Here is a 27,958-nt window from a genome sequence, read left to right as displayed (position 1 = left end):
TTTGCTGGAGCTGGATGGAGCGCTTGGGAGGCGGAGGAGAAGGAGGGATGCAAGAGCAGAGGCAGGAGGAGAAGTAGCTGGACTTGGCTCCAGAGGAGACCCCCTCCTGGCTGGAAGAAGGGAGCCTGTCCCCCTCCCGCTGAGCCCAGCCTCGCCTGCCAGCCCCAGGCCAGGTAGGATGCCCAGGGATGCTCACCTGGTGGTACCCAAGGATGCTGAGAGATGCAGGAGAGGAGGGTGGGGGTCTTTCTCTTGAGGGGAGGGGGGTCTGGACTGACTGAGATGCTTCTGCAAAGGGACTGAAGATGGAGCATCATCTGAGGATGCTCTCAGGAGGGACCAGGGCATCCCCAAAGCCACCCAACCCAAAGGGACCAAAGGCAGGCGTGAGGAGGGATCGGGCTGAGGATGCTCGCCCTGGCAACCTTTGGCCACCCTTGCCACCCGCCACTTGCATATGTTGCCCTCTGGCAAAATATTCTCAATAAATTGAATTTTTTTTTTAAGGGAGGGAGGAGAATGCAATTTGGGCTGGTGATGCTCAATGGTCCCGGTTGCAAATCTTGCAAAATTGGAAGGGGAAGGGGGAATGCAAAATAGTCCGAATGGCATTTTTTGCAAATTGCAAAATGATGCCAATTTTAAAGAAGGGTTGATCCAGGTGGATAGGAGCCCCCTCTTTCTGTCCAGTTGGCTGAGGAAGACCTTTGCTTCCAGCTGCATGGAAGCCTTGCCAGGTGACTGGGGAACCCCTTTTGCAAAGAGGGGAGGGGGAGAAGGTAAGCCCCTACCCCCAAACCCCCACCCCAAATCCCCTTCTTAGGATTTCAGTATCCTCTGTAAGGGAGGAATTGTTGGTGGGGGATAAGAAGGAGGGATGGGGAATCTTTTCCTTTCTCTCCCTCTCCACCCACTTTATTCCTTGGCATCTTATCATTTGTAATTGCATCTGATTGGGAAAGTGGGAGGGGTGGGGAAGATGGGGGTCTCCATCATCCCTTACCAGGAGTCAAGACCCCCCCCCTCCCCACAAACACATACACACATACACACAAACCTGAGGATCCGCCACTCCTCTGCACTTATTTCCAGGTCAGGGCTTCTTGGCAGCTGTGATGGATGGGAGGTTGGGTTTTGGGGAGGGGGTGTAACAGAGAAGGGAGGAAGGTGTCCTTTCATATTTCACAGGTAACCCATCCCCTCCCATGAGTTGTGTAAGAAGATGCCTTGGTATCTTCTTCTTTGCAATTGCCAAGTGCTGGGTGTGTAACCTGGAAGCAGAGGGTGTAGTAGGTAGGACGGAATAGTTGCAACCCATGGAAGAGTGGGGCAGGAGCAGGCTTGGGGTGGTGGAAAGCCGAGGGATACCCCATAACAAGTTGGAGAACTTGCAGATCCTCCAGGATTGGAGGAGAAGAATAGGGAGAGGAGAAAACCCCTCTCAATTTTCGATGTCCCCCACTGGTGCAAAATTCTCCTCCTTCCCTGCTTTTCGCTCCAACTGCTTTCCAAAAACAAGGTCCTTAATGGATATCCTTGGCCTCACAAGAGCAGCCCCCGGGGCGGTGGGGCGGTGGATCTACTCCAGGTTTTAGCTAGTTTCATGGGAAATCTCCAAGGTGCTGGAACAAGCTTGGATTAAAACCTGGAGTGTATTCTTTGCTCCACTAACCTGGGAGCCCTTCCACAACCATTGCTCTAGATGGAGGGATTGGGACCTGCAGGCCAGCCAACCATTTCCATCTGCCATTCTTTTCCTTCTTCCATTTCTTCTTCCAAATGATAGAGGGACCAAAGTATCTGGGAGGGAAAACAAAATCTAACCCTCCTCGCTATGTGCCTTTTCTGAATCTGGACTTTTGTGCAACCATCTTTCCTTCAAATAACCCCATTCTCTAGACTGGAAGGAGATTCCCAGACAAGAAAAGCAACGGCGCTTGGGACCTGGTGGGATTTTCATCTTAAATCTCCTGGGATTTTGACTGCAGCTTTAGCCTTTGCAAGGAATATCTATTTATGTGCTTCATGGTGCAAGCAAAAATCAAGCAACACAACGCACCAACCAAAAAGCGAGGTCCCTGCCCCAATGCACCTACAATATAAAGCACTTACTATGCCATACGAAACATTTACAAGGGGCTTTTAACTGCCTTCATTCCCAGAAGAGGTTGCAGAGGCTTTTTAGCTCTGATGGCTTTTTGAAAAGGAACACAGAAATGAATTATTTGTTTCCCTTTCATTTACTGCCTTTGCATCTTGCTTTTCTTCCTCTGTGGGACCCAAAGGGGTGGCACTACTTGGTCATCCCAAACTGGTTTTCCCATCTAGGGACCCATTAGACCTGGACTTCTATAGTGTCTTTGCTGTTCTCCTGTGCCTCCAGATCAGACCGGACCTCTTAATGCTATTATTTGCCATTATATCTAGAGGAACAGAGATGGTATTCTTCTATCCAAGGGCTAAACCCTGGAAAACAGAAGGGGAAAGCCATCATCTGTACGCTCAGTGAAGTGCGCAGCAGCTGTGAAAATGGCATATCAGGGCTGGCTTGGAAGGGGATCAGAAACAGGACAAACACTATTGCCCCTTATATATAAATCTAATGGAGTGACCACAGTTGGGATCCTGTTGATATTTCTGGACACTGGACCTGAATGCAGAACACTGTTGGTCTGGAAAAGGAAATGCCAAATTATCTGGGGGCATGGAACAATTTTGCCTGTAATAATAATCATTATCATTACAATATTTGGGGACTTTTTGGTTTACAAAACCATTGACTTAAGGGCATGTGGACAGCAACATGATGGCTTATGGGTTGATGTACAGAGAAAAGAAACTTGTAGAAAGAGAGACCCCTTTTCTCTACCTCCTCACAATACAATTGCTCAGGGTCATTTGGGGAAATAGAAGAAATGGACCCAAATTCAGAGCAGGTCTTTGCCCATTGCAAAATAAATATGTGCATAAATGGATTTGCGGAACTGCCTGCCACAAGATGTGCTGTGGTGGTCATTGAATTTAAAAGACACATCTGTGGTGCCGATGGTGATGGAAGAGGAGAATGTGTGGATCAGGGGCTACTAGTCATGATGGCTATAAGTCATCAGTGGTATCTTATCTCCAGCAGCAGTGGCTTCCTAGATGAAAAGGGAGAGGTCCAGTCCCTCCTTGGCCTTTTGGGGGGCTTCCCGGGGACATTTTATTCTCCCCTCCAAGAAGCAGGACACTGAACCAGATGGTCTGTTGATCTGACCCAACGTAGCTTTTAATTATGATCTGACACTCTCGGCTTCTGATCTTCCTAAAAGCGCTTGGCTCCATCATGGGAGAAGCGATGCTACATTTTGGTCTGGCCCAGCTGGCCAGGAATCCGGTCCCCATGTTCCATGCACTGAGATGGTGTGAATTCAGCCTAAAATGAATGCCCTCCTTCCCAAAGGGATGTGGAGAGAGGAGTATCCCAGGGACCCAATGCTGAGCATCTTTGAGAGATAGGGAGACACTGTCTCTCTGTCCCCTGCAGCTGCTCTGCTCAGGGTTTCCTATAATCTCTTGGGTAGATTAATTCTGAGCAAGCCGTAGCTGCGTCTGCTTATGTGTGGGTGTCCCATTTCTATCCATTGCAATTTTATTTTTTTTAAAGGGGAGACCCACAGTCCAAATCTATGAGAAGTTAAGTCTCACTGGGTTTACTGAGAGAGTAAGGATGCAAAGAAAGAAAGAGACAAGAGTTTCTCTTTCCAAGGTGAACCTTGATCTGGCATCCTTTGCTCTGAGGATTGTGAATAGGAAGAGTGCACACTTGGAAAAACCTCTGCAAAGCCATTGCTCAAGAGTTTATTGTTTGGTTCTGTTAAACATTTCAAATGTTACCGAGAGGGTTTTTGCTCCATACCTTGTGGTTTTTGGATTTGTTTTCAAAACATTTTCGGTGAAATGTTCTAAGCCGCCACATCCCAGTTTTCAGAGTAGCAAATGCAAAATGGAGGCTCCTTGGAGCAGGGACCTATTTTTGTTGGTTATTATTTTTTGTTATGATTTCAAGTGCATTTACTTTTGGGTCGACTTAGGAGAAAGATCAGCCCCTAAAAAATTAGCACTGCACCTAAAAATCAGAAATGAATGAATTTCTTCCTCCTGCAGCCTTGCCTTGGGGCAGTTTGAGAAAAGCAAAGACCACTGAATATTTTTGCCTGTTGGGATAACTGAGACCTGGCTGACATATTGGGCAGAAAGGGTTGTTTGATAATATTCTGTAATGTGGCTTTAGACCGTGTCTAAAAGGAGGATTATTTTAATGTTCCCTGAAACATTCTGCATGGAAACAGCCAGCATCTCAGATGACCCTTTCTGATACGATGTGTCAGTTTTCTTCATCTATGGATTGTGGGTTTTTTGTTTCATCATTGACACAAGTTGGTAGCCTTTAAAAATGATCTTTCCTGACACACTTTTGTTGTTGTGTGTCTTCAAGTCATTTCTGACTTAAGATGCCCCTAAGATGAACCTGTCATGGAGTTTTCTTTGCAAGATTGGTTCAGAGGAGGTTTGCCATTACTTTCCTCTGAGGCTGAGAGAGTGTGACTTGGCCAAGGTAACCCAATGAGTTTCATGGTCGAGCTGGGAATCGAACCCTGGTCCCAAGGGTTATAGTCCCATCCTCAAACCCCAGCAAATGTAGAAGGCCCACTATATATTTGGACATTCAACTTTTGAGCTTTGCAACTATGAGGTATTGAAACTATAAAATGAAAAGGAATGAATGGCTTCTTTGGGCCTGATGTGTATAGAAGATGCCAAGGGATACAGCCTGATAAAACAGAATTCTTGTCTGGAGAAAGCAAGAGAGAGAATTTCAATTATTCAAAACCAGTTATCATGCTTGTTGGTTGACAGAAAGAAGATTAAAAACCCCAGTTATGCAATAAAACCTGGCAGTAGAAGAACAGAGTGTATATATATATGAACCAATGTAGCCATGGACTGGATAAAATTCCAACTTCAAGAAGTCTAAAAGGACCATTCTTAAAAAGGAAATATTTCAACAATTGTGCTTGGAAACAGTTTGGGAGCCAGTCTGGTGAGTGAAAGCTGGTGAGGCAGAAGAATCCAGAGCATTGCCGAATCCTAGCCGCTGGTTTAGCGGATGGATTTCTGGACCATCTCTGCTTATTGAAGAACCTTCATTAAGCAGAGATGGTCCAGAGGCCAGGCCACCAAGTCCAAGCCCTTGCCATTCAGTGCAGGAAATCCAGCTAAAGCATCCCAGCAAAGTAGTTGTCTACCTTGGCTAAGGGTAATGCTCATGCAGCACTGATTAATGCAAGATGTGGCCAGAAGAACATGATTGTGGACCATGCTCTCTTTCATTCAAATGCATTGACTGTGCCAAATGACCCAAAGCCCACCTGAGCCTCCACAGTCAAGGCACTACCGACTGGAGTGCACACTTGGCACTTTGTCGTTTGGTTATTTTGATCAGATTGGTTGGAAAGGATGAAGAAAGATAGCTGAGCGGGCATTACATGCCAGCCAAAAACCATGGCCGTTAAGTTGCATTATGGCAGGAGAGAGCCAGGGTGGCAGAGTGGTTTGAGAATCAGACTGTGACTCTGGAGACCGGGGTTCGAATCCTCGCTCAGCCATGGAAACCCATTGGCAGTCCTTGGGCAAGTCACACACTCTCGGTCCCAGAGGAAGGCAAGGGCAAGCTTGTTGAGAAAAGCCTACGTGTGAAAGGGTCGTCACACATTAGTCAACTTGAAGGCATATAACAACAATCATTCGTTCAATGGTATTTTCTAGTCTATTGAATTCTTTGGTTTGAAGTAACCAAGAAAATTGGGGCAATTATTTAAGATTTAGCAGAAGGGGAGATCCCCAATGCCTTGCGCGTCCTTAGGCGAAGGGCAAGCGGAATAGCAGGCATCCCTTGATTCTGCTGCGGAGACGGCGAAGGAGGCAGGAGCTTCATTAAGTCTGTAATATCATGCCAAGTCCATTCAGAATCATTGCATACTTCCTTGCCTGTGTGGGTGTGTTTCAAAGTCCTTGTCGTCGGAGTTAGAGGCCTCGGCTGCCGGAAAGGGATGGTGAAATATTAATGAACCAGGCAAATCTCTCTTTATTTCTGTCTCTCTCTCTCTCTCTCCCTCTTTCTCTCTCTGTGAGATCTGGTCCTTCGCTTTGCTGAAAATAAACCTCTTCTCAAAAGGGAGCTGACCCATTTCTGCAAAAGCTTCTTCCAACACGAACACTCTGTTCTCCATGCACTTTTCCTGAGTGGGAAGCTCCGCAAAGGGGTTTTCTCCCCAATAATCGTATGGAAGAACAAGCCCTTCTCCATAGGAGACCCTCAGGGTTCTTGGGTGCAAAAGAGGAAGGCCTTCTGATCCCTCAAGGAGATGCATCAAAGAGAAGCATAGCTATACGGAGGAGAATTCCCCTTCCATTCAGTCCCCAAATTCCTAGCATTTCAGAAAGTGAGATGTTGAAAATATTTCATGCCTAGAACACTTCCATTTGCTGCGTTCACACTCCCTTGTTCACTATGTCTGCCTCTTTGCTTGAGTCTCCTTTTATCCGAAATGTTTGTGACCAGAAGTGTTTTGGATTTTGGAATATTCTGGGGTTTGGGAATATATTTGCATACATATAAGGAGTTATCTTGGAGATGGGACTCGAGTCTAAACATGAAATTAATTTATGTTGCACATCTAGCTTATACCGTGAGAGCCAGCATGGCATAGTGATTTGAATGTTGGGCTCTGGAGACCAGGGTTTGAATTCCTGGTCAGCCATGAAAGCCACAGGGTGACCTTTGAAAAGTCACACTCTCTTGGCCTCAGAGGAAGGCAATGGCAAACCTCCTCTGAACAAATCTGATCAAGAAAAAAACCAGGATATGGTCACCATAAATCGGAAATGACTTGAAGGCACTCAACAACAGCAACAACAATATACTTTGCACACAGAGCCCGAATGTATATACAATATTTTAAAAACAATTTTGTGCATGAAACCAAGTTTGGACATACTGAACCACCAAAAAGCAAAGGTGCAATCTTCTCAGCCATTCAATTTGGGATTTTGAGTATTTCAGATTCTGGAATTCCAGATAAGGGAGGCTCAACCTTTGTAAGCTCTTGTTTCTAAATGCTCAACAGGACTTTTAAAACTCTGCAATGCTAGAAATTTGGGTTTCATTTTGGAGTACAATATTGTTGTTTGGGAAGCACAATGCTCTCATTTTGAACCCCTGAGATTCCAGCCAACCCTCTCTTTCCTGTCTTTGCATGGCCAAACTCCCTGTTTCTTTCCAAAAATTTCGGAGCGTTGGCGTCTTCCACGACACTTTTCCACCACGCAGGTCTCAGGCCTCCGAACTGCGAAGCTGAACACCTCCTCATTTCTGAATGTCCTCAGCTTCTCCAGAGCCATATGTCTTCTTCTTGGAATATATTCTGAGCTGATGTGGGGGCGGTTATGGTGGCAAAATGAGCTTTGCTTTTCTTTTTTCCCCCAGGCGAGCACCAAAAGACAGCTCACTCAGGGATCTCACTTAGCATTTTTTCCAGTCATTTCAGGGTACAAGTCACCATAGGTAAAATCACCATAGGTAAAGTCACCTTCCACACTGTTTAAAAGGTACCTGGATCCTGCTTTTATTACATGAGAAGAAGTATTTTCCTCGTTTTTTCGTTCTTGTTCTGATTTAGCAACAGAGGACTGGGATTCTCCCAGGACTTGGATGGGAAACTTACATTTTTCTTCCAAAGATTGATCGTGCCACTTTGAAACTGGGACAAGGGGCTGCCTTTGCAATCGATTCATGGGGCTGTGCGTATGTCTATGTGCGTGTCGCGTGGTGCGCATCACTACATTTATTTAAAGCATCTTCATCCATTCTCCAAGGGCTGTGCCCTCACAAAGCTAGATGGTGAAAGGCTGAAGTCAACTGAGACTGGAGGAGATCCATTTTGGGATTAGCATTCCCAGAATCCTCCATGGCCAGGATGGCTAGATCTTTGTGCGCTGGAACAACAACCCTGCAAGGCTGAACCTAAAAAAAGGAAAGGTGAATTGATGCAAATTTAGACAAGTTGCTGCCAGTTTTCATTCCTCTTGTTCCCCATTTGGGGGCTGTTTTTAGCAGTACAGAGAGATCTCAGGGCAAGAGTATGATCTTGAAAAGCATGTGTGTTACAGTGTGTATAAATTTCTCTCATATGTAACCCTTGTAGTTGTGCTTTGGTTGGTGTTCTCTATGCAGCTGTGGCACATGCCACATGCTTAAAGACATCACAGAATCGAAGATGCCAGGAGTTGGAAGAGACACTTAAAGGCCATCTAGACTTTTGTCCATGCAGAAATCTTTAGGAGCCCAGGTTAGTTAAATGCTGGTATTGCAGCCATTCACAGCCACAAGGTTGTGAGTTTGATCCCAGGCATTGCTGTAGGGTCGACTCAGCCTTGCATCCTTCCAAGGATGCTAAAATGAATAGTCAGCTTGTTGGGTGCAATTAGCTTCCACATTGTAAACTGCTTAGGGAGTGCTTAAGTGCACTGATAATGTACTTGCTATTGCTATATATTGCTATTTAGAAGCCTTTCAAGAGAGGTGTTAAAATGAGTTTGGAGACCCATCTCTCAAGGGTACATCCAGTGACATTGTAAAGGGTCACATTTAGATCTAGCACTGGGTCATGAATAGGGTCACCAGAATGAAATCTGGAGAGGATCCTTGTACCCTCAAATGTTATGTAAGAGGGGGAATTTCAGCTGTTGTGGCATCTTACCTTGTTGTCTGACAATCCAGGTCTCCTGAAATTTTCTCTTCTATGCAACCCTTAATAGGAGTCCACTCCACTTTTCCCTCTGGCGACTCTAGTCCTGCAATCCGAGGACCTGGGCTGCCTTTAAATTTGGCAATCCTAGATCGGGGGGCATAAAAATATCTCCAGACCCACCAAGCCAAGCCTTGTCTGGAGTCCTTCCATTGCTAGGAAGGAACACAATTATTATTTTTATCTATTTACTTCAGCTGCAAGTAAGGTTGCCAGGTAAAATAGAGGAAAGGGCTCCTATGCTTTTATCGGCTGCACGGAAGAGAGAGGTTCAGCCGATGCTGGCTGCGTGACGAAGAGCACGATCTGAGTTTTCCTCCAGAGCTCCTAAAGGATTTCACCTGGAGAGCGCAGCCCTGAGTGCAAAGGGATGCCCCTTGGGAGAGACAAATCTCAATTTCTGTATATAAGGGTCCCAGGGGATGAGTTGCTGGTGACCGGTCAGGAGAAGGATCTGGGTTTTGTGTGTGTTTCTGGCTGAGTGGAAACATCATTCCCATGGGCATCTGTTGCTAATAGAAAATGAAAAAATGCATGTTAGGGACCAGTTGAAGAGAAGCTGGAAATAAAGACGTCCCTATCGCACTGCTTTCTTGCCTACTGGCTCCAGTGAACTCTAGCAGGGCTATGCAACTCTCCTGCCATCCACTTTATTCTCCCAACAACCCTGTGACCAGGTGTCTTCCTTATCCAGGACATGTTTCAGTCTCCTGTCCAGGAGGAGTTCCAAAACACCTTCCAGTTTGAGCATGACTAAGAAGCATGAATTTATCTTTAGATGAGTGCTGTTAGCTTTTGTTTGGTCACGTCCTACATTTTTCTTGAACGTCCAACATTTTGCAGTGACTTGTCCTCCTTTGTGGTTAGGACATCTGGTCAGGTCTGGCTGAGATAATGCTGTTGTCGTTGTTGCTCTCAATGCTGTTATCTCGGTTTCACAGTCCGTCCGGAGTTTACTAACTCCATTGGTTCAGATTCGAGGAATCGAAAGATAACGCAGTGTCGCTTTTTGTCATTGTGCTCTTGGCATCCCACCTATGGCAATTTCATCCAGATGTTTTGGCAGTCGGTTTTGGAATTGCTCCCAGAGCAACTTATTATCGCAGTTGTTTCCTTTTCTTTGTTGTGTGTCTTGAAGTCATTTCTGATTTATGGTGAAGCCACCGCAGGGTTTTCTTGGCAAGACTTGTTCAGAAAGAGTTCACTTTTGCCTAGAAGAAAATAACATATTTTACAAGGTGGAAAAACCCCAAATACCATTAGTCCTCCATATCCATGGATTCTGCACCCAAGGATTCAACCATCCATGGCTTTGGAGGGGGATCCAATAAGCAAAATTTGATTTTGCCATTTTATATAAGAGACTCCATTTTACTACCCCAGTATATGTAACAGGACTTGAGCATCCACAGATTTTGGTATCCACAGGCTTCCACCTTGAACCAAACCCCACTGTATTAAAACTGGGAATAAATTATTCAATGGGTAGAGGTATGTTTCATCTGGCATTGAAATAATTGTTATGCTTTCAAGTTCATTGTCATGATGACCCTCTCCAGGGGTTTTATTGGCAAGATTTCTTCGAGGGAGTTTTGGCATTGCCTTCCTAAGAAGATAAAGGAGTATGATTCAGCCAAGGGCACCCAGTGGGTTACCATGGCCGAGCCAGGATTCGAACCCTGGTCTCCAGAGTCATGGAGCCACATTCAAACCACTACGCCATGCTGGCTCCCTCACTGTAACACAGAGAGGATTAATTGACAACATAATCCTATCAAATCATCTTAAGAAATCAATTTGGCCTTTCGGAAATGACATTTTGCAAGTATCTGCAAGGCAGGCATTGTGCTACCAAACTGTTCGAGCCAGATGCTCTTGCAAGCTTCGAAATACCAGATACATTGCCATTTTTTATTTTATTTCATTTTTTGCAAATTACAGAAATATCCTGTCTATACCAAATTACTGTCAACATGAGACAAATGCAACTTCAGGTGCTCTGAGTAAATGGACATAAGAAGAAAAGATCTAGTTGCACATGCGGCTGTGGAAATGTATTCTCTGAAATGCAATAACAGGCATCTCTGGCTTATATATACTGCCTTTTCTCCAGAATGGGATTCACGGTTGCTTATGATTGGTTAAAAACTTAGCTATACAGTTTAAAAAACAATGTAAATCATTTCATTTGAACAGTATAGAATTATATTTTTAAAAAATTACAAAAGCTAAAAAGATTGACAGTGGTTTTATGGTTCGATTCTGTGGATACCATGGATTGCCAAAAAGCCAAATCCATGGGTTCAAGAGGCTAAAACCAAGGCTGACCTCTCCCTTGAAGTCCAGAGGACTATGACTAAGCTGAGATGTCAGACTTTGAAAATGTCACAAGAAAATTTGGGACTCATTGGGAAAGAGATGGATGCTTGGTAAGGTAGAAAAAGGCAGCAGGGAATTACACTGCATTACGGGTGAATAGACTCAGTTGAAGAAGCCACATCCCTGGATTTGCAAGACTAGAGGGCTATTGATAAGTGGGTGACTTGGAGGTCTCTCGCTCATAGGGTTGCCATAAGTCGAAGATGACTTGACAGCAATTAATAACAATATAAAATTATACGGAGCGCACACTGGCCTTCTGGCTGGTGACTTAAAGGAAGATCAGAAATGTGGCTCAGGCTTCATTGACTCCGTGTTTTCATCCTCCTTGTGCTGCTGCTGAGCTGATATGGAAAGTGGTGCAGCAGCTGTGGCGAGGAATAAATGGAGAGGAAATGAATCTGCTCATGAAAAGCATCCTTCTTCTTCCTCCTCTTTTCATCTCTTCACCTTTCCTAACAGATTTGCCTGCTAGTTCCATATCGCAGATCGGTCTGAGCAGAGCGGAAATCAAAGTCGCCCTTCTGCAGGCCTTTCCCTCCCTTTTCTCTTTCTTATCATCTCCTTGTTGATATGCCTGGACAGGAGAGAGCAAGTGTTGTTCCAAAAAGAGAGAACATTAACGCTTACCCATGATAAGGCGAAATGTCTTTCTTTCCTCCCCTAAACTCTGGACAAATGAGAAGAACAGGTAACAATTATTTTTGGGAAAGAGGAGGCTTAACATTGAGCAGAACACTCTGCTCCAAATGCCTCCATTTGATGTGTGGCAGCTTTTTGGATTGACCACTATGGACTTTACACATGATCAGAGGCACTGCTTTTGTTATTTCTGGTTTGGGTGATATTAGTCTCATTAAGTCAGTGGCCAAGCAGGGTAACAATCATATGCATTTCCATTTGGACAATGAAGAAGCTGCTGGTTTTGGCTCAGAGAGAGCAAGAAGTGCATCCTCCTTTTCCTTCCCCTTGGAACCTAGACCAGCTGCATCTCCATTTTTTGAATGATTTGTCCTCCAGGTGTTTTGGACTTCATCTCCCAGAATCCCCAGCCATCTTGGCCAACAGTCAGGATTTCTGGGAGCTATGCAAACCAAAACGTTGTGAGAACCAACGTTTGGGAATCATTGGGCTAGAGGATAGCTCCCTGAGCCTCATGCAAAAATAGATGCACATGTCTGTAAGCCACACTTGCAGAAATGTGTGGTCCCCAATTTGTGCTCTTTAAGGGATTTGGACTTCAGCTCCCAGAATCCCAGACTATTGGCCAACATGGCTGAGGCTGCTGGGAGCTGAAGTCCAAAATCTCTTTAAAAGCACAGTTTGGGGACCACTGCTCTAAAGGGATGCTGCCCAGTGGAATCTATGTAAGGGTCAGTTCAGCAACTGGTTCAATGGGTTTACTTCAATTGGGATTATCAATAGGATTGAGCCCACACTCTGAAAGTGAGCTCCGACCCCTAGAGACCTAGGAAGCTGCCTTATATTGAGTCAGACCCTGGCGGTTGTGTGGAAATCTTGCCTTTCTCCCACAATTGGGACTCCTTGGGAGTCTTTCTTTGACAGGAGAGGAGTGCCTTCAGCCTCACAGCAAGCCCAAATCTTGCAAAACGTTCCTGTTATTATTCCGAAAGTGTGCTACTCCCTGTAGGAGTTCTGTAACCTGCCTTCCTCAGTCACACAAACAACCCACCTAAATCATTAAGGGAGTAATGTATCCCTTACATCTTGGCACAAGCGCAGTGGAGTGGCTGAATGGACAGCATTGAAGTGCCTTTGCTTAACTGACAACAGATGGACCTAAGTCTGACTTAAAGACTACCGAGGATATCAGTCCTGCTGGCCTCTTTTCTCTTCTGTTCTTCTTTTCTCGTTCACCAGAGAATCCTTTGACAAGTTGTTAGAGGCATAGATGCTCATGCCGTCTCTGTGTGTGTGCGCAATATGAAAGGATCTTAAATTTTTCACAGCATGGATGATTCTTGCAAATAATATTTAATAATGAATCCAGTGGTGCTTGCATCTGTTGGTACCAGAATGCTAAGTTATTTTCAGAACTGTCTATGTTCTGTGTAAGCTGAATACATCACAAAATCTTGACATAAGCATTGGCAAGCAGTCTTCTTGGGATGTACATCTTTGTGAATGGCCTTGTATGTGTCTTTGCATGCGTGTGCCTTTAAGTCACCTGTTGACTTATGGCAACCTCGTGAATTCATTTTCATAGGGTTTTCTCAGGCAAGGTATCCTCAGAGTTGGTTTTGCCAGTTCCTTCCTTTGAAAAAGAGCCAACAGTACCAGGGCTGACCCTGCTTAGCTTCCAAGATCAGGTGGGATCTGGTGACTTTTAGGGTATTTAAGCCATTTGTTATTGCCGTTGGTGTGTGCCTTCTAACCATTTATGTCTTATGGCCACCTTAAGGTGATCCAATTGTGGGATTTTCATGGCAAGATTTGTTCAGAGAGGGTTTGCTCTTGCCTTCTTCGGAGACGGAGACAGCGTGACTCATCCAAGATGCCCTAGTGGATTTCCATGGCCAAGTGGGGATTCGAATCCTGGTCTCCCAGAGTCCTAGTCCAATATCAAAACTACTAAACCAATTGGGCCTTACATGTGCACAGATCTGAACTGTGAAGTTTCACAATGTCCATATTTATCTAGGGGCTGCCATGACATTATAACATAAGGGCATCCATTGCACAACATTAGAGTGACTGATGTGCCATGCCCAGAAATAATAATAATAATAATAATAATAATAATAATAATGATCTAGACATCAACTTGTTTAGGTTTAGGATCTTGGTTTTAGTGGTTTGTTTTTACCATAAGCATGTTTCTAGTACTCATGAATAATGTTAAAACTGTCACATGCTTTTGTGGGGCAATGACAAATGCCCCAAAATAGAGCCCTGATCAACCCAGATTACTGTGTCTGCGTTGCCTACAAAAGTTTCTTGAGAAGCAGACTATGAATTGGTGCCATCCAGGAATGGTTGGTGGCTTCCATGCTTTTTGTTTTAGCGTACACTTTAAAGGGCCAAACCCTGTTGCCTAAATAGGTCCATCTCCTTGGACAGTTCCATTAAAGTGCCAGCAAAGGCCTGGAATGGGTCCATCACCACCCTACAAACTTGGGGTCAACCATCCGCCCCAATGTTGGCTTCCCCATTCTGACTGTCTTTTTTGCTTCCTACTTTCCAGTTTAAGGCCCCGATCTGACCATGGGGAAGCAGAACAGCAAGCTGCGCCCAGAGATGCTCCAAGATTTGCGGGAGAACACTGAGTTCTCGGACCTGGAGCTGCAGGAGTGGTACAAGGGCTTCCTCAAGGACTGTCCCACCGGCATCCTCAATGTGGAGGAGTTCAAGAAGATCTACGCCAACTTCTTCCCTTACGGCGATGCCTCCAAGTTCGCCGAGCACGTCTTCCGTACCTTCGACACCAACGGCGACGGCACCATTGACTTCCGAGAGTTCATCATCGCCCTGAGCGTCACCTCACGGGGGAAGCTGGAGCAGAAGCTGATGTGGGCCTTCAGCATGTACGACCTCGACGGGAACGGATACATCAGCCGGGAGGAGATGCTGGAGATTGTGCAGGTAAAGAAACACCCCGGTAGCCAAGTTTCCTGGGCTTGGAATCAGAGCCAAGCATCATATGTTTATCCTTCACAGGGCATAAAAGTGGCAAGGCTGGATTGGGCTGCAGTTACAGCAAGTAGAGTTTAATGTTTGCATATACAATCAGCCCTCCATATCCACAGATTCAACCATCCACGGTGTGTGTGTATTCCAAAAAGCAAACTATGATTTTGCAATTTTATACCAGGGACACCATTTGCCTATGCCATTGTATTTAATGGGACTTGAACATCCATTTTGGTATCCATAGTGGTGATGGGGCTGTCCCAAAACCAAACCCCAGCGGATACCAAGGGCCCACTGTAGACTTTTAATATTTTTAATGTCCTCACTTTGTAAATGGTTTCATTGCTTTTGAAATCTTATGTTGATACTCCAGTTAATGCTTTTTGTATTGTTTTTTAATTTGTGTTGTTTTAGATATATTGTTAGCCACTGTTAAGTCTCATTGTCAGGAGAAAGGGGAGATATAAATGAAAATAGTGATAATAATAGTAGCGGCATTGGATTAGAAAAGTCATGCCCTTTATTTTCCCCATCCTTCTGTGCTATAATGAGAAGAAGGTAGGAGATGGCCTAAATACCCCTAAGGACCATCTCCCCTGTGATCTTGGAAGCTAAGCAACATCAATTCTTCTCAGTCACTAGATGGGACACCACCAAAGAATACCAGGTTCTGTTTCAGAGGAAGGAATTGGCAAAACCACCTCTGAGGATTCCTTGCTTATGAAAACCCCGTGGAATTCCTGAGGAGGTGACTTGGAGGCACATACACACAATATATATATATCTCAGACCCTGAATCCCCTAAAGGCACCCGATCCTGTCTGATCTTGGAAACCATGCAAGGTCAGCCCTGGTGAATCCTTGGATGGAAGACCAGGTATTGTTGGCTCTATTTTAGAGGAAGAAATCAGCAAAACTATCTCTGAGGATTCCTGGCCTAAGAAAACCCTGAAAATTCATGGGTTCACAACAGGCACGCACACACACAGACATGCATATCACCACTACTGCCAAAGAACAGCTTATTGGTGTTTCACTGGAAGTCAACTTATGCACCAGGAGCGTCATCTCTTCATGCTAGAGAATCTCCATTTAAATTGCATGCCTTCTTCCTCCTCCCCAACCACCCAACTCCAACTCAGTCACTTGGCATTGGGAAAAGCACCAAACACCTGGGAAAGATGTACAATGGCATTATGCCAGCGACTCCAGTAAGCCTGGATTAGCATGGCACATTCCTCATTCCAACTTAGCTGTAGACTGGAGCAACGCTCTTGTCCACCTTCTGAGCCCCACCACTGCCTCTGTGTGTGTGTGTGTGTGTGCGCGCGCGCATTGCCAAAAAAAGATAGACCCAATTTATGTTCTGCGTTAAATCTAGGCAGAGACTGTCCCCACAGTGGTGCCTGATGACTTCCATGACTTCCATTTCAGTGGGTCAGTGAATCCACTATGAGTTTTGGATAGCTTGACAGGAGCTATCCAAAGTGCTAGACCTCATAGAGTTCAGCGCCTTAAAACCTGGCATGGAATCATTGCCCCCGACATGATTGCCACTGGGTTCCCCAAATGTCCCCCAAAACAAAGCAGAGATGGACATCTGGTCCTGTTGGAGTTTGACCGTTCCTTCCTCCCATTCATTTTCTTGGGAGATGTGGCCCAAGGTGGGTTCTGGAGTAGAAATTTGGTCCCACAAGAGAGATCCCCATGAGAGCTCCTAGGATGTCTTGGCACTTGCTTTTCATGATATATATTACCTATCACTCGTAGCTATAGGGAAAGGGCTGTTTTCAACATTTCCCCCTTTCGCCCTCTGATGTGTGTAACAAGCAAGAACTCAACACAGCTCAGATGTTATTTACTTTTTAATAAAGCGGGTGGGTCTTGGCTATTAAAGTGGCTCCACTGCCAATTAAAGCCAGTCCCCACCGTTTAATCAAGGGAAGCCTTCGCTGGCGAATGCACCGATTAAACCGATTAAAGCTTGCGGCACTAATTACAGAGCGGAGAAAAACCCCACTCGGCAAAGGGTAACTCATCCGAAGTGTGTGCCATTAGCAGCAACAATTTAATCGACCATTTAAATTGATTAAAGCTAGGGGCTTTGCGAACGTGTGCGCATGCCGTGTTTACGGTCAGCACCGAAGGATCAAGAGCAAGACACTTTGGGCTCTCATGGGTCAGCCAAAGGAAGCCAAAGTTCCCTCTAACATTTTTATCCTGACAGCCATGATATAAATATTAAATAAACAAGTCAACAAATGTGTCCAAGGTGGTGAACTCCATCCCCAAAAGGAGATACTTAACACAGTAGGCACCTCCTTTATGAAGATCAGGCTAGATCCTGGAGTGGATACACAGCGCCTGCAACACAGAGGCTGCCTGTGGCTGCTGGCTAAAAGCAATATGGAGCTCTCCCCTCTTTCTTTCTCCTGAGCGGATCCAGTAAGGAAAAAATATGGAAGAAGTGGTGGAAAAGTGCAGGATGTTTAGAAGCATTTTGGATGAGGACCACAGACAAAAATCAAAAGCCCTGCCTGAAAGCCTCCTCCTTCTCTGTCTGCTTCTTTTGCTCACTGTGTGTTGGAAAGGCAATTCTTGTGTTTATCTCTTTGTCCCTAAGCAAAAGTGTTGCAGATTTGAAGGATGAGGCATCCAGACTGAGAAGCTAGATGTAATCGCAGTAGATTAGCAAAGGTGCACAGAACCATATGAGGTGAATGTTGTTTATGGCTCTCTCTTGAACACAATCTGGTTCCAGTGGGTTGTGGACCTTTGCCAACCCCTTGTGCTCTATTCAAGGGGTCAGGATGCAAAAGTGGGGAGGAAACAGATGCTCAGCAGCTGTTCCAGTGCTTTCCTGCAACAAGGCACGAACCTTTAATCCCGTCCGGAGTCTGCAAGTCCAATGGAGCCCTTTGCAACATCGAGCCAAGCGCTCTTGATATTTTCAGAGGCTATGTGAGTTTTCTCTTGCAACACCTCTCCGAAGGTGTGTCCATTGCCACAGTAGGAATCCTAACACATAATTCAGTATGGAAAAATGGGATGTTGTAGCACCTTTGAGAAAGACATTAGTAGTGTGATGATGTCTAGACTCATCGGTGCTTCAGGTTCTGTCCAAGAATCTCAGAATCAGTGAGTTGTTGCCCAGTAACATGCCAGGTTATGAGTAGGGTCACTTTTTGTAGCCGTGCTGATATGATCCTATTTACGAGGCAATTTTGCTGAGATGTTTTGTTGGTCCATTTGCAATTGTGCATCACCATGGGAACCACAGTTCGTAGAGTCATAGTTCTGGAAGAAATGACAAGACCATCTATCTAACCTCTGCCATACAGGAATACAATAGGCTCTTGTTATCTGTTGCGGTTTGGCTCGAGGATCTGCAACGGATACCAAAATCCACGGATGTTCAAGTGCCAGAATATACAGTGGCTAGTAAAATGGTGTCTTTGAGGTGTTTAAACAGACACTGGATGGCCATCTGTCAAGGATGCTTTCATTGTGAGTTCCTGCATGGCAGAATGGGGTTGGATTGGATGGCCCTTGCGGTCTCTTCCAACTCTACGATTCTATGATTCTATGGTATCCCTTATATAAAATATTGCTGAATCATTGATGATCCAGAAGTTCAACTGATGGATTGTGAAACAGAGAATGATAATAATTATGGAAGTCCTTCATGATGGGTAGGTAGGTAATACTTTAAGCATGCAACAATATTGCTTCCATGCCCAAGAAGGAATTTGAACTGTGATCTCTCCAAGTCCTGCACTCAAACCACTACACCATGCTGGCCCTATTTATTCAGAAGAGGTTGGCCACCATGGCTTTCCTCTGAGGCTGAGAGAGTGTGACTTACCCAAGTTCACCCAGTGGGTTTTCATGGCTGAGCAAGGGATTCGAACCCTGGTCTCCCAGAGTTCTTAATCCAATACCTAAACCATGCTGGTTATCGCAGGCTTTCTATCATATCCAATGCCAGCAGGAAGAGGAAACTGAGTTGATGGTGAAGGTGTGAAATGAGGAGGAAAGGCTTAGGAAAGAGAGCCAGTATTGCAATATCATGTTTTATGCATGAAATATTATATTTTTGCAATTTAAATGACTGTTTATGTTGGATGCTTATCTGGGGATGGGGGAGACCTACTCTGGGGATGGGATCTGTGACACCTGGATGCTTTTGTGCTTGATTTGGGTGGCCTACAGCTCAAGGCAGAGAACAGGTGGAGTCCCCATGGAGCGCCAAAAAGTAGCACAGACTGCAAAGATTGCAAATGTGAATCATTTTCCAGATTGCTGGGGGGGGGGGGGACATAGCTCCTAACTGGGTCTAAGATATTTATAAACTGATGCTCTGATGTGCCCTTGGCAAAGAGAAACGGGAACACCTGGAGGGGTGGGAAGCGGATTTGTGTTTTTAAGAACAAAGTTGAGAGTGTCCCAAAGCCCCTTTGGGTTTTCCCTGACGCCAATCTGCGAACGACAAACCGGAACAAAAGAAGCAACAACACCCCTTTCAGGTTGAGCACCCAGATTTTGGAAGGACTCAGTGGTTGGCCTTAGGGTGAGGCTGGCACCAATTTAGGATTGTCCCTGATCCTGACATTTCGGGGCCAAATGATAGAGATGGCCCCTGGGGATATCATTAAGAGTATTGCGTTAAATATCAACCATGCTTGCTCACAGTTTGTCATCCAAACACACACACACAGAGAACATATTTTCCTTTTTGGAAATTAAAATAGAAGCCTTAGCTACCTAAATCTAAATCTAGCTAAGTAAATACATAGAGCCCCATGCTTGGAGAGTCTTTGCAAGTTGTAGCAATGAATCGATTAAGCCTTGCAAATTGTAGGAAGCTGAGCTGGAGATTTGCAAACAGTCCTTTCTTCTTGCTAAGAGCTAAGCCCCCCAAAATAAAGAATTTGCAACCTCATCTCTTGCCTGAATATGTGGAAGACAGAGCCAAATATCAAGCCACACTTGTTCCTATATCATATATTATGGTACTTGGGCAAGTCATACTCTCTCAGGGGAAAGCCATGGTGGCAAACCTCTGAATAAATCTTTATAACGCCAGCATGATGTTGGACTTGGAGACCTGAGTTCAAATCCCAGCTGAACCATGAAAACCCACTGAGTGGCCTTGGGCAAGTTACGCTCTCTCAGCCACAAAGGAAAGGCAATGGCAAAACCTCCTTGGTCGGAACAAATCTTGCCATGAAAACCCTGCAGATGAGGTCGAAGGCACATAACAACAGTGACAATTATGGTTTTGCAGTGTCTGAACCGCATTCAGTAATCATCTCTGCAAATGTGTTTTTGCAAAAATGACACATTTGGGGAGATGATTATTGAATGTGGTTCAGACACTGCAAGAAGTATATTAGAAGGCGTTTCTCTCCTGCCTTTCTGGTTTTTCCATGACTGCAATGATGCAGTCTGATGAAAGTGGGGGGAAAGGGAGATCGTGAGAGATATTTCCTCAGAAAGCCTATTATGAGATTAACCAGGTAAGGGATTGCTGGTAATATAGTCCTGGTAAATCTCCTTTATCTCAGCTGTGATTTCCCAAAGATCTCTGGGGAGAAAATGCAAACTGTTCCACTTACAGGAAAATGCTCTTAGGTGGAACAGGGTAAAGGTATGTGGAAGGACAGAGCAGAGTGCATAAAGGCATTTTAGATATTTCCCTCCTGTCATACTATACTAGGATTTAGGGTCAGTGCAAGGAAAGGTACTAAGTACGGTATATAAGAACTTTGCACAACATATCGCTTATGGAATCATGGCCACAAGATGGAGATGATGTTCCTTGGCTTTTAAAAAGGGTTAGGCAAATGCATGGGACACAGTTTTTCCATCAACAGCTATTGGCCAGGAAAAATAGGCCTGTTACAGACTGCCAAAATAAAGCTGCTTCGGGTCTCTGGTATGCTATTTAAATGATGCATGCATCCTAAGGATCCGGAAGCTGCACCAAAGCTGCACTCCAGTGCTTAGGAATGGAGTGTGGCTTTGGCGCAACCTCCAGACTCTTAGGATCCATGCATCATTTAAACAGCATACCTCCAAAGAGACCCGAAGCAGCTTTATTTTGGCAGTCTGTAACAGGCCATAGATGAAATGTCGTACATCAGATGCTAATAATAATGGACAGAGGAGGGAAGCCAAACCTTTCTCAGCTTCTCAATGATATCTGGTTGACCACCACTGGAATGCTCGATTTAGGTAGTTGTTTAGTATAGCAAGGGGTCAACTGTGGTTTGAACCTTGGACCTTGGAGACCAGGGTTCGAATCCCCACTCAGACATAGAAACTTATTGGCTGACATTGAGCAAGTCACATCCTCTCAGCCTCAAGGGAAAGGCAATGGCAAACCTCTTCTGAACAAATCTTTCCAAGAAAACCCCATGATAGGTTTGTCTTGGGTTCGCCATAAGTTGGAAATGACTCGAAGGCACACAACAGTGACAAATCAGTATAGCAAAATAATGGCCATGGTCTTCCTGTGTTTCCTGTCTGGCTTGGGAGCACACTCTGCTGGTAGTGATATGGCATTGCATGCCTTGTATGTTAATGTACAGCGTGTGGCGTAGTGGTTTGAGTGCTGGACTTTGACCTTGGAGGCCAGGGTTCGAATCCCCGCTCGGACGTGGTCACTTGGGCAAGCCACATACTCTCAGCTTCAGGGGATGACTATGGCAAACCTCCCCTGAACAGATCTTGCCAGGAAAGCCTCATGATAGGGTTTCCTTAGGGTCACCATAAGTCGGAAATGACTTGAAGGAGCACAACAACCAACTATCAGGATTGTTGACTTTGACAAAGCTGACTTTGACTTATAGTGATCCTATGAATGAGAGACCTCCAAGTCACCCTGTCCTCACTTGCCCTGCTCAGGTCTTGCAGACTCATGGTCATGGCTTCTCCTATTGAATCTACGTACGCATTTGGTATTCAGTCTTCCTCTTTTCCTATTACCTTCAACTTTTTACCAAGCATTATTGTCTTTTCTAGTGAACCCTTTCTTCGTATGGCATGGCCAAAGTGCAACAGACTCAGTGATGGCTTCTAAGGACAGTTCAGCCTTGATTTGCTCCAGGGCCCATTTTATTTGCCTTGGTAGCAGACCACGATCTCTGCAAAACTGTCCTCCAGCACCACATCTCATAAGAGTTTATTCTCTTCCTATTAGCTTTCTTCAGGGTCTAGTTTTCACAACTATAAATAGAAACTGGCAATACAATGGCATGGACCATCCTAACTTTAGCATTCAGTGATATATCTTTGCATTTCAAGATCTTGTCTAGTTCCTTTGTAGTTACCCTTCCAAGTCCTAGCTTTCTTCTGATGTCTATCAGAATACCAATTTTTCTGAAATTTCATTCTCGCTGGCACTGGGGCCAAAGGCTTGCTGCCGTTTCTCCCCTCCTTACTGGTGTTGCGTGCGCATCCATCCGAATGCCAGTAGCCTTGGACTTCTTCAGGTGTCCAAAGCATCCCGAATGTGGGATGGAAGAGAGGCAGATATTTCCAAAGGATGCTGAGCGAGCGAGAAAGAAAGAAAGAAAAGGAGATGGAAGCCATTTCCCAGGCGCTGTCACAATCTCTGTTTTTCCCCCAGAGAAGCCTGTCCTGAACATATTGAATGTTAATTACCCGTTTCTTTAAGCAGGAAATGCATGCTGTCTTCAGGGGAAAAAGCACACTGGGTATTTTTCTCTCTCTCCAAATGCTGCTTTTTGTTTAATCAAGTCATTTCTCCTCTGTTTCGGTTCACTTTCTGAACGCCTGGAGACTCTGGCAGATGGAGCGTTGTTTCTCTGAACTTCTGGACCTTAAAATGAGAAGGGAAAACCCCTCTGAATAAGGGACCTTGATGGAAAGTTTAGATACGGATACAGTTTAGATATGGGACAGAGCCATAATTTTTATCAACTGAATGTTAACATCGCTGGAGAAAAGCCAACACGTTTCTTCATTTTACCAATCTTTACCAAATGAAGTGGGTTAGGAGTATCAGAAATGAGGCAGCACATGTCTATAGGTTTGCCGTCTAAAAGACATGACAAAAGGGGATGGAGAACGAGAAGGCAAAAGCTCAGGCACAAGGTTTTGGGGATGAAAAGTTTAGCATGATGTGTAGTTGAATACATTGCATAGAGTTTGAAACTCCTGCATATACTCCATTAAAACCTTGAGTGGATTCACCGCCACATTGACATGGGAACCACTAGCTGCCATTCCTTGGAGGAATGAAAAAATATAGCCATGTTAGACTGTAAAACCAGTATGTGAAGAGATCTTGTAGCACCTTTGGGACTAAGTGAAGAAAAGACATCGGCACCAAATGCATCTGAGGAAGTAGGCTTAAGTCGATGAAAGCTCATGCTGTGCCAATTTCTTTCAGTGAGTCTCAAAGGCGCGAAAAGATCACTTCATATATTGACTAAAGCAAGAGTTTCCAACCTTTTTGATTCATGGAGCCCTTTTTCAACTTGGCAAATTCAGCTTGGCAAATTTTAATGTAATTTCTAATGGGCCAGAATTTGGGAGGATTGTGTGTCTCCAACCACTTCTCTCCTGTCCCTTCTCTCCCAGGCCATCTACAAAATGGTCTCGTCGGTGATGAAGATGCCCGAGGATGAGTCGACCCCCGAGAAACGGACGGAAAAAATCTTCCGACAGATGGACACCAATAATGACGGTAAACGGGGAGCGAGGAAGGGATTAAGACACAAACCTCATTGCTAAATCCAGCGAGCGCTTAGACAGGGAGAGGCAGGCGGCTGATTAAATCCATCAGGTTTTTGAGGAGGGGAATTGGGTCAGAGGAGCAACGGAGGGGTGGCCAATGCAGCCGAGGGGGCAGATTTGGGGACAAAAGTGGAGCGAGGAGGAACAGAGCAGAAGAAATGAGCGGTCATTTCACTGTAGGGATATTTTGTATACTTTGTCTTGTTGGGGGTGGCTTGGTATGAATTGGGTGCTTGCATCAGCTTCAGTGTGCTAAAAGCAGGATTTCAGAGCAAATGTGGATGGAAAACCACCTTGGAAAATGACCTTAAAGAAAAACAGCAGGATTCCAGCCATCAAGGAGGGGTTTTCTGGGGCAGGGGAGTGCATCTGCTCCAGTTTTTGACTTTAAGGTTGAGCCTTAAACAGGTTCAGCACCTTGGATCCCAGATGGAAGGCTGCGGCTGACCCTGCAAATGAACCAGAAAGTCCCACAGGGAATGAATTGCGGGTCTCGGGGTGTGAAGAGGAAGCGTCCGCATCAGATCAATAGTACAAAAGGGTGGCAAAGAAAGTGTGATTAAGAGCCACACTCAGAAATGACCTTGAAGGTCACTTTTCAAGATCGTCCGGTTTTGCAAAATGCAGGCTGAGACTGTCCAGAGAAAGTGTAGCATCCCTGAAAGGAGATGAACCCAGTTTGGACATAAATTTCCCAGGAGTCAGAAATTGTCGGAGTTTGGGTTGGCCTTCTTTGAATCAACCCACATCCTTTCAGTTCATTCAAAATATATCCCTGTATCCACCATCCATAACCATTAGGGTTGTAGGTTGATTTTGCCATCCTCCCAGGCTGTTTTGGTCCAGAAAGCTGCCTTTTTAAATCAAGAATTAAAAGTAGGTGTTATGTAGATTTTTTTTATTTTTAAAGTATCATCTAGGGAGCAGGATGGTCATATACACCCCCCCCCCACCAAAAAAAATATTCAGGACCATACTTTGCCCACCCTTTTTGTACATGAAAATGAGGGTTAAGAGTTATTCTATCAAAGTCAAAGGCTGTCTTTGGCCTTCCAGTGCCTGAGAAAAGCATCACTCCCTCCTTGCAAAGTAGCTTTCATGCTGAAAGTTGCACATGCTTTTGCATCAGGCACAAGCAGCTCAATTACTTCTTATACCTGAACATACCTTTGCCTGAAAGAAGAAGGAGCCCAGTGTTTCCCCTGCGCTCTGGACAAGGCTACTTCTATGTCCACTGCCAGTCTGGAACAAGCGACATGGAGTTATGAAATAAAATGTGACACAGCAAGAAGAACCGGTTTCCGAAAATGATCTCAGAGGCATCCCTGGCTGCCTGAGGCCGCGATACCATCATCCATTCCTGTCCAGTTGCTCAAAAGTTTCCATCTACTCTTTGTCCTAAAAGGTAGCCAGATGCTGCCCTGTCTTTTAACACGTACACAATCTTCGTTTGCACACAGTCTGTGCTTCTGTGTGTGTATTGCTATTTATGCTCAAGCCAGTATTCTACATCAGGGTTGTGTAGTAGGAATCTCCACATGTGGAATTGCACTTTGTGCTATGCAGCCTTCAATGGTTCCCAAATGGTGGTCCTCCACATATTTTAGACTTCAGCTCCCAGAATTCCTGATTACTGGCTAAGCTTGCTAAGGCTTCTGGGAGTTGAGGTCCAAAACACCTGGAGGATCAGAGTTTGGGAATCACTGATTGTAAGCCGCTCTGGGTCCCAATTTCTAGGGGAAAGCAGAATACTGTATAAATAATCTTCACCTCCCTCTCCATCTTTATCATCTTCATCTCCATCATCATCATTTCCATTTCCATTTCCATCTCTGTCATCTCCATCTTTTTCATCTCCATCTCCTCCATCTTTATCATCTTCATCTCCATCCTCTCCATCTTCATCTCCATCTTCTCCATCATCCTCATCCTCATCTCCTTCTCCAACTTTATCATCTTCATCTCCATCTTCCACCATCTCCACCTCTCCATGTCCATGTCCATCTCCATCCCCACCATCTCCATCATCTCCTTCTCCTCCTCCTCCCACCCAAAATACTCATGGTCTGGGATGATCCTGAACTGGCACTCAGCTACTGACCCCTCTTCTCTTTCCTCGGTAGGTAAACTGTCCTTGGAGGAGTTCATCAAAGGAGCCAAGAGTGACCCGTCCATCGTGAGGCTGCTGCAGTGTGACCCCAGCAGTGCCTCCCAGTTCTGAGCTCCCTTCGCCCATGCAGCCGACAACCAGGAGGCAGCAGCCCCCGAGGGGGGACCACCACCACCCCTTGGCACTACCACCACCATCACCACTACTACCACCAACCACCTCATGTGGCTCGCAGGGCGGTGACCGGCTTCCAGTTATCCCCCTGTGGGAAAACCGGACATGTTCCCACTGCCAAGCCAACAGCACTGCCAGCGTACCGATTTCTTTCAACTCACAGGTCTACTGCCCCAGTTCCCCGTCCCTGAACACTGTAGTTGTGTGTGAATGCTTACACCATTGGGGAAGGGTGTGTAGACAGGTTTTGGGGTGGTAGCAGTGGTGGTAGCCCCAAGATGGCAGACACGTTCCTTCTCAGTAAGCTGCCAAGCATTCAGGTTTTGCAAAAATGTCTCCTCCTCACCCGCCAGCCTCTCTGGGGTGTGGTTGCATGTTGTGCGTGTATGTGTATGTGGGTAGCACACTTTTATGACCGTGGCGACTGCATGCATGCTGTGTCTGCATGTGTCTTTGAACACGAGAGAAAAGTGAGATAGTCAATCTCCTAAGAATCTTGGTCCAAAAAAATAACACCTTTCGAGGCCACGTTGGAAGGGTTGCAAGAGAGAACCCTTGAAAAATGTGTGGTTGAAATGCTGGAAGCCACAAGCATTGAGGGGGGTGAGGTAGGGTGTGTTTGTGTGCATGTGTCGGTATGTGTGATGGAGAAGACCTTGCTGTGGGCACAGGCTCAGCATTGGTCCTTCCCTGTTGGCTAGTGGAATATATTCTGTAAAATAAGCACAAAAATGTACAAATTTGCATTGTTTAGAGTCAAACGTTCTTGGTAGAGTCAAACATTAGTTCTGGTTTGGCCCAGTGGAACGGACGCTGTCCTGTCTCATTGAAAACAGGCTGGACTAAATGGTCTTTGGATGCAGCAAGAAAGCCAGGATTGGGGGATAAATGGACAGTTGAATTCATAGTCTACAACATGCAGGAGAAGGCTTTGTGGATTGGAAACAGCCTTTCCTAGGCCTTTAATGTCTAGGGGAGAACCCACTCCTTTGCATACAGTCCAACGGTCCTGATTTTGGCAGGGACAGTCCTGATCAATCCTCTGCCATCCCACCTTTTCATCCGCTTTTAAAGTGTCCCAGCTTCTCTCTCCTCCTCCTCCTTTTAATAAAATATAATAATAATACAATTTTATTTCTATCCCGCCTCTCCGATAGGATCGAGGCGGCTTACAACAATAAAATAAATCCTATTATTCCCTCCTTTCTTACACAACGACATCAATATGTCCTCAGCTGACTTCAATTGCTGCAAACTGAGTTCAAAATGCAAATGTAGTTTGCACTCAGTTGACTCAGGAATGGATTGAATCTTGCACTTCCCAGTTGGCTCAGGCAAAAGCAAACTGTGGCAGCCTTTCCCAGCTTGTGTGACCTTCCTCATTGATAGCTTTTGCTACAAATGACCATACTCTGATGTTGCTTCATGGCATGATTCTCTATGCCTGAAGGACCGAAGAAGAAAGAGCTGGAGACCTAGGAACTGTGCTGCAGTTTCCTTCTCTGAAGCCTTTCCCCCTTGTTCCCTTTAGTGCAAACCAGCCATGGATTAGCTGTGAACATTTATACTTCACCTTTGACTCTCTGAAGCATGTTTAATACATATGCACTCATCCTCTGCTGTCACCACTAGGCTGGTCTTTTAAATCTTAGATAGGAATCTCAGGGCTGTGAGAGGATATTAGTTGGGTTACAAAGGAGGAGCTTCTGAATATCATTTAGGAAAAACATCCTTATGGTAAGACCAGTTCCATAATGAAAGAAATTTGGAGTAAAGCTAGGAGGGGCAACACGAAAGTATTGCTTCTGCAAATAAGAATTCTGCCTCTTTCAGTGAGGAATTTTTCCTTCAGTCCTGAAATTTCTAGCATTGCAGTATTGGTGTTCACATCCCGTATTTGCTTGGAGTGCAGAAAGCTCGCTTTGCCTCCAAGATCCTCCCTCCGTCAGCTCAAAATATATTTTAAAAAAGACGACATATGGCTCTGGAGATGCTGAAGACATTGAGAAATTGGGAGGTGTCAAGCTTC

The 27,958-nt window shown here is 45.1% G+C and overlaps 1 protein-coding gene across 1 annotated transcript; it reads left to right on the top strand.

Moving 5' to 3' along the window:
- Window positions 1–27,114, top strand: HPCA (hippocalcin). The gene is made up of 4 exons (XM_089479559.1): window positions 1–173; window positions 14,434–14,831; window positions 23,490–23,595; window positions 25,769–27,114. Exons 2-4 carry the CDS (start codon window positions 14,454–14,456, stop codon window positions 25,864–25,866), a joined length of 582 nt encoding a protein of 193 aa, XP_089335685.1. The 5' UTR covers window positions 1–173; window positions 14,434–14,453; the 3' UTR covers window positions 25,867–27,114.
- The last annotated feature ends 844 nt before the right edge of the window (window positions 27,115–27,958 follow it).

Source organism: Sceloporus occidentalis, unplaced genomic scaffold (genome assembly GCF_023333645.1).
Source record: "Sceloporus occidentalis isolate IW3139 unplaced genomic scaffold, rSceOcc1.0.p SCAF_13, whole genome shotgun sequence".
In the NCBI taxonomy this organism is placed as follows: Eukaryota; Metazoa; Chordata; class Lepidosauria; order Squamata; family Phrynosomatidae; genus Sceloporus; species Sceloporus occidentalis.
This window is presented reverse-complemented; position numbering and strand designations above follow the sequence as displayed.

Bases quoted from the DNA above. Each gene is read 5' to 3' on its own strand.
- HPCA (XM_089479559.1), top strand. From the start codon at position 14,454: ATGGGGAAGCAGAACAGCAAGCTGCGCCCAGAGATGCTCCAAGATTTG. The intron at 14,832-23,489 runs GTAAAGAAACAC...CTTCTCTCCCAG, and splicing joins AGATGCTGGAGATTGTGCAG to GCCATCTACAAAATGGTCTC. The intron at 23,596-25,768 runs GTAAACGGGGAG...TTTCCTCGGTAG, and splicing joins GATGGACACCAATAATGACG to GTAAACTGTCCTTGGAGGAG.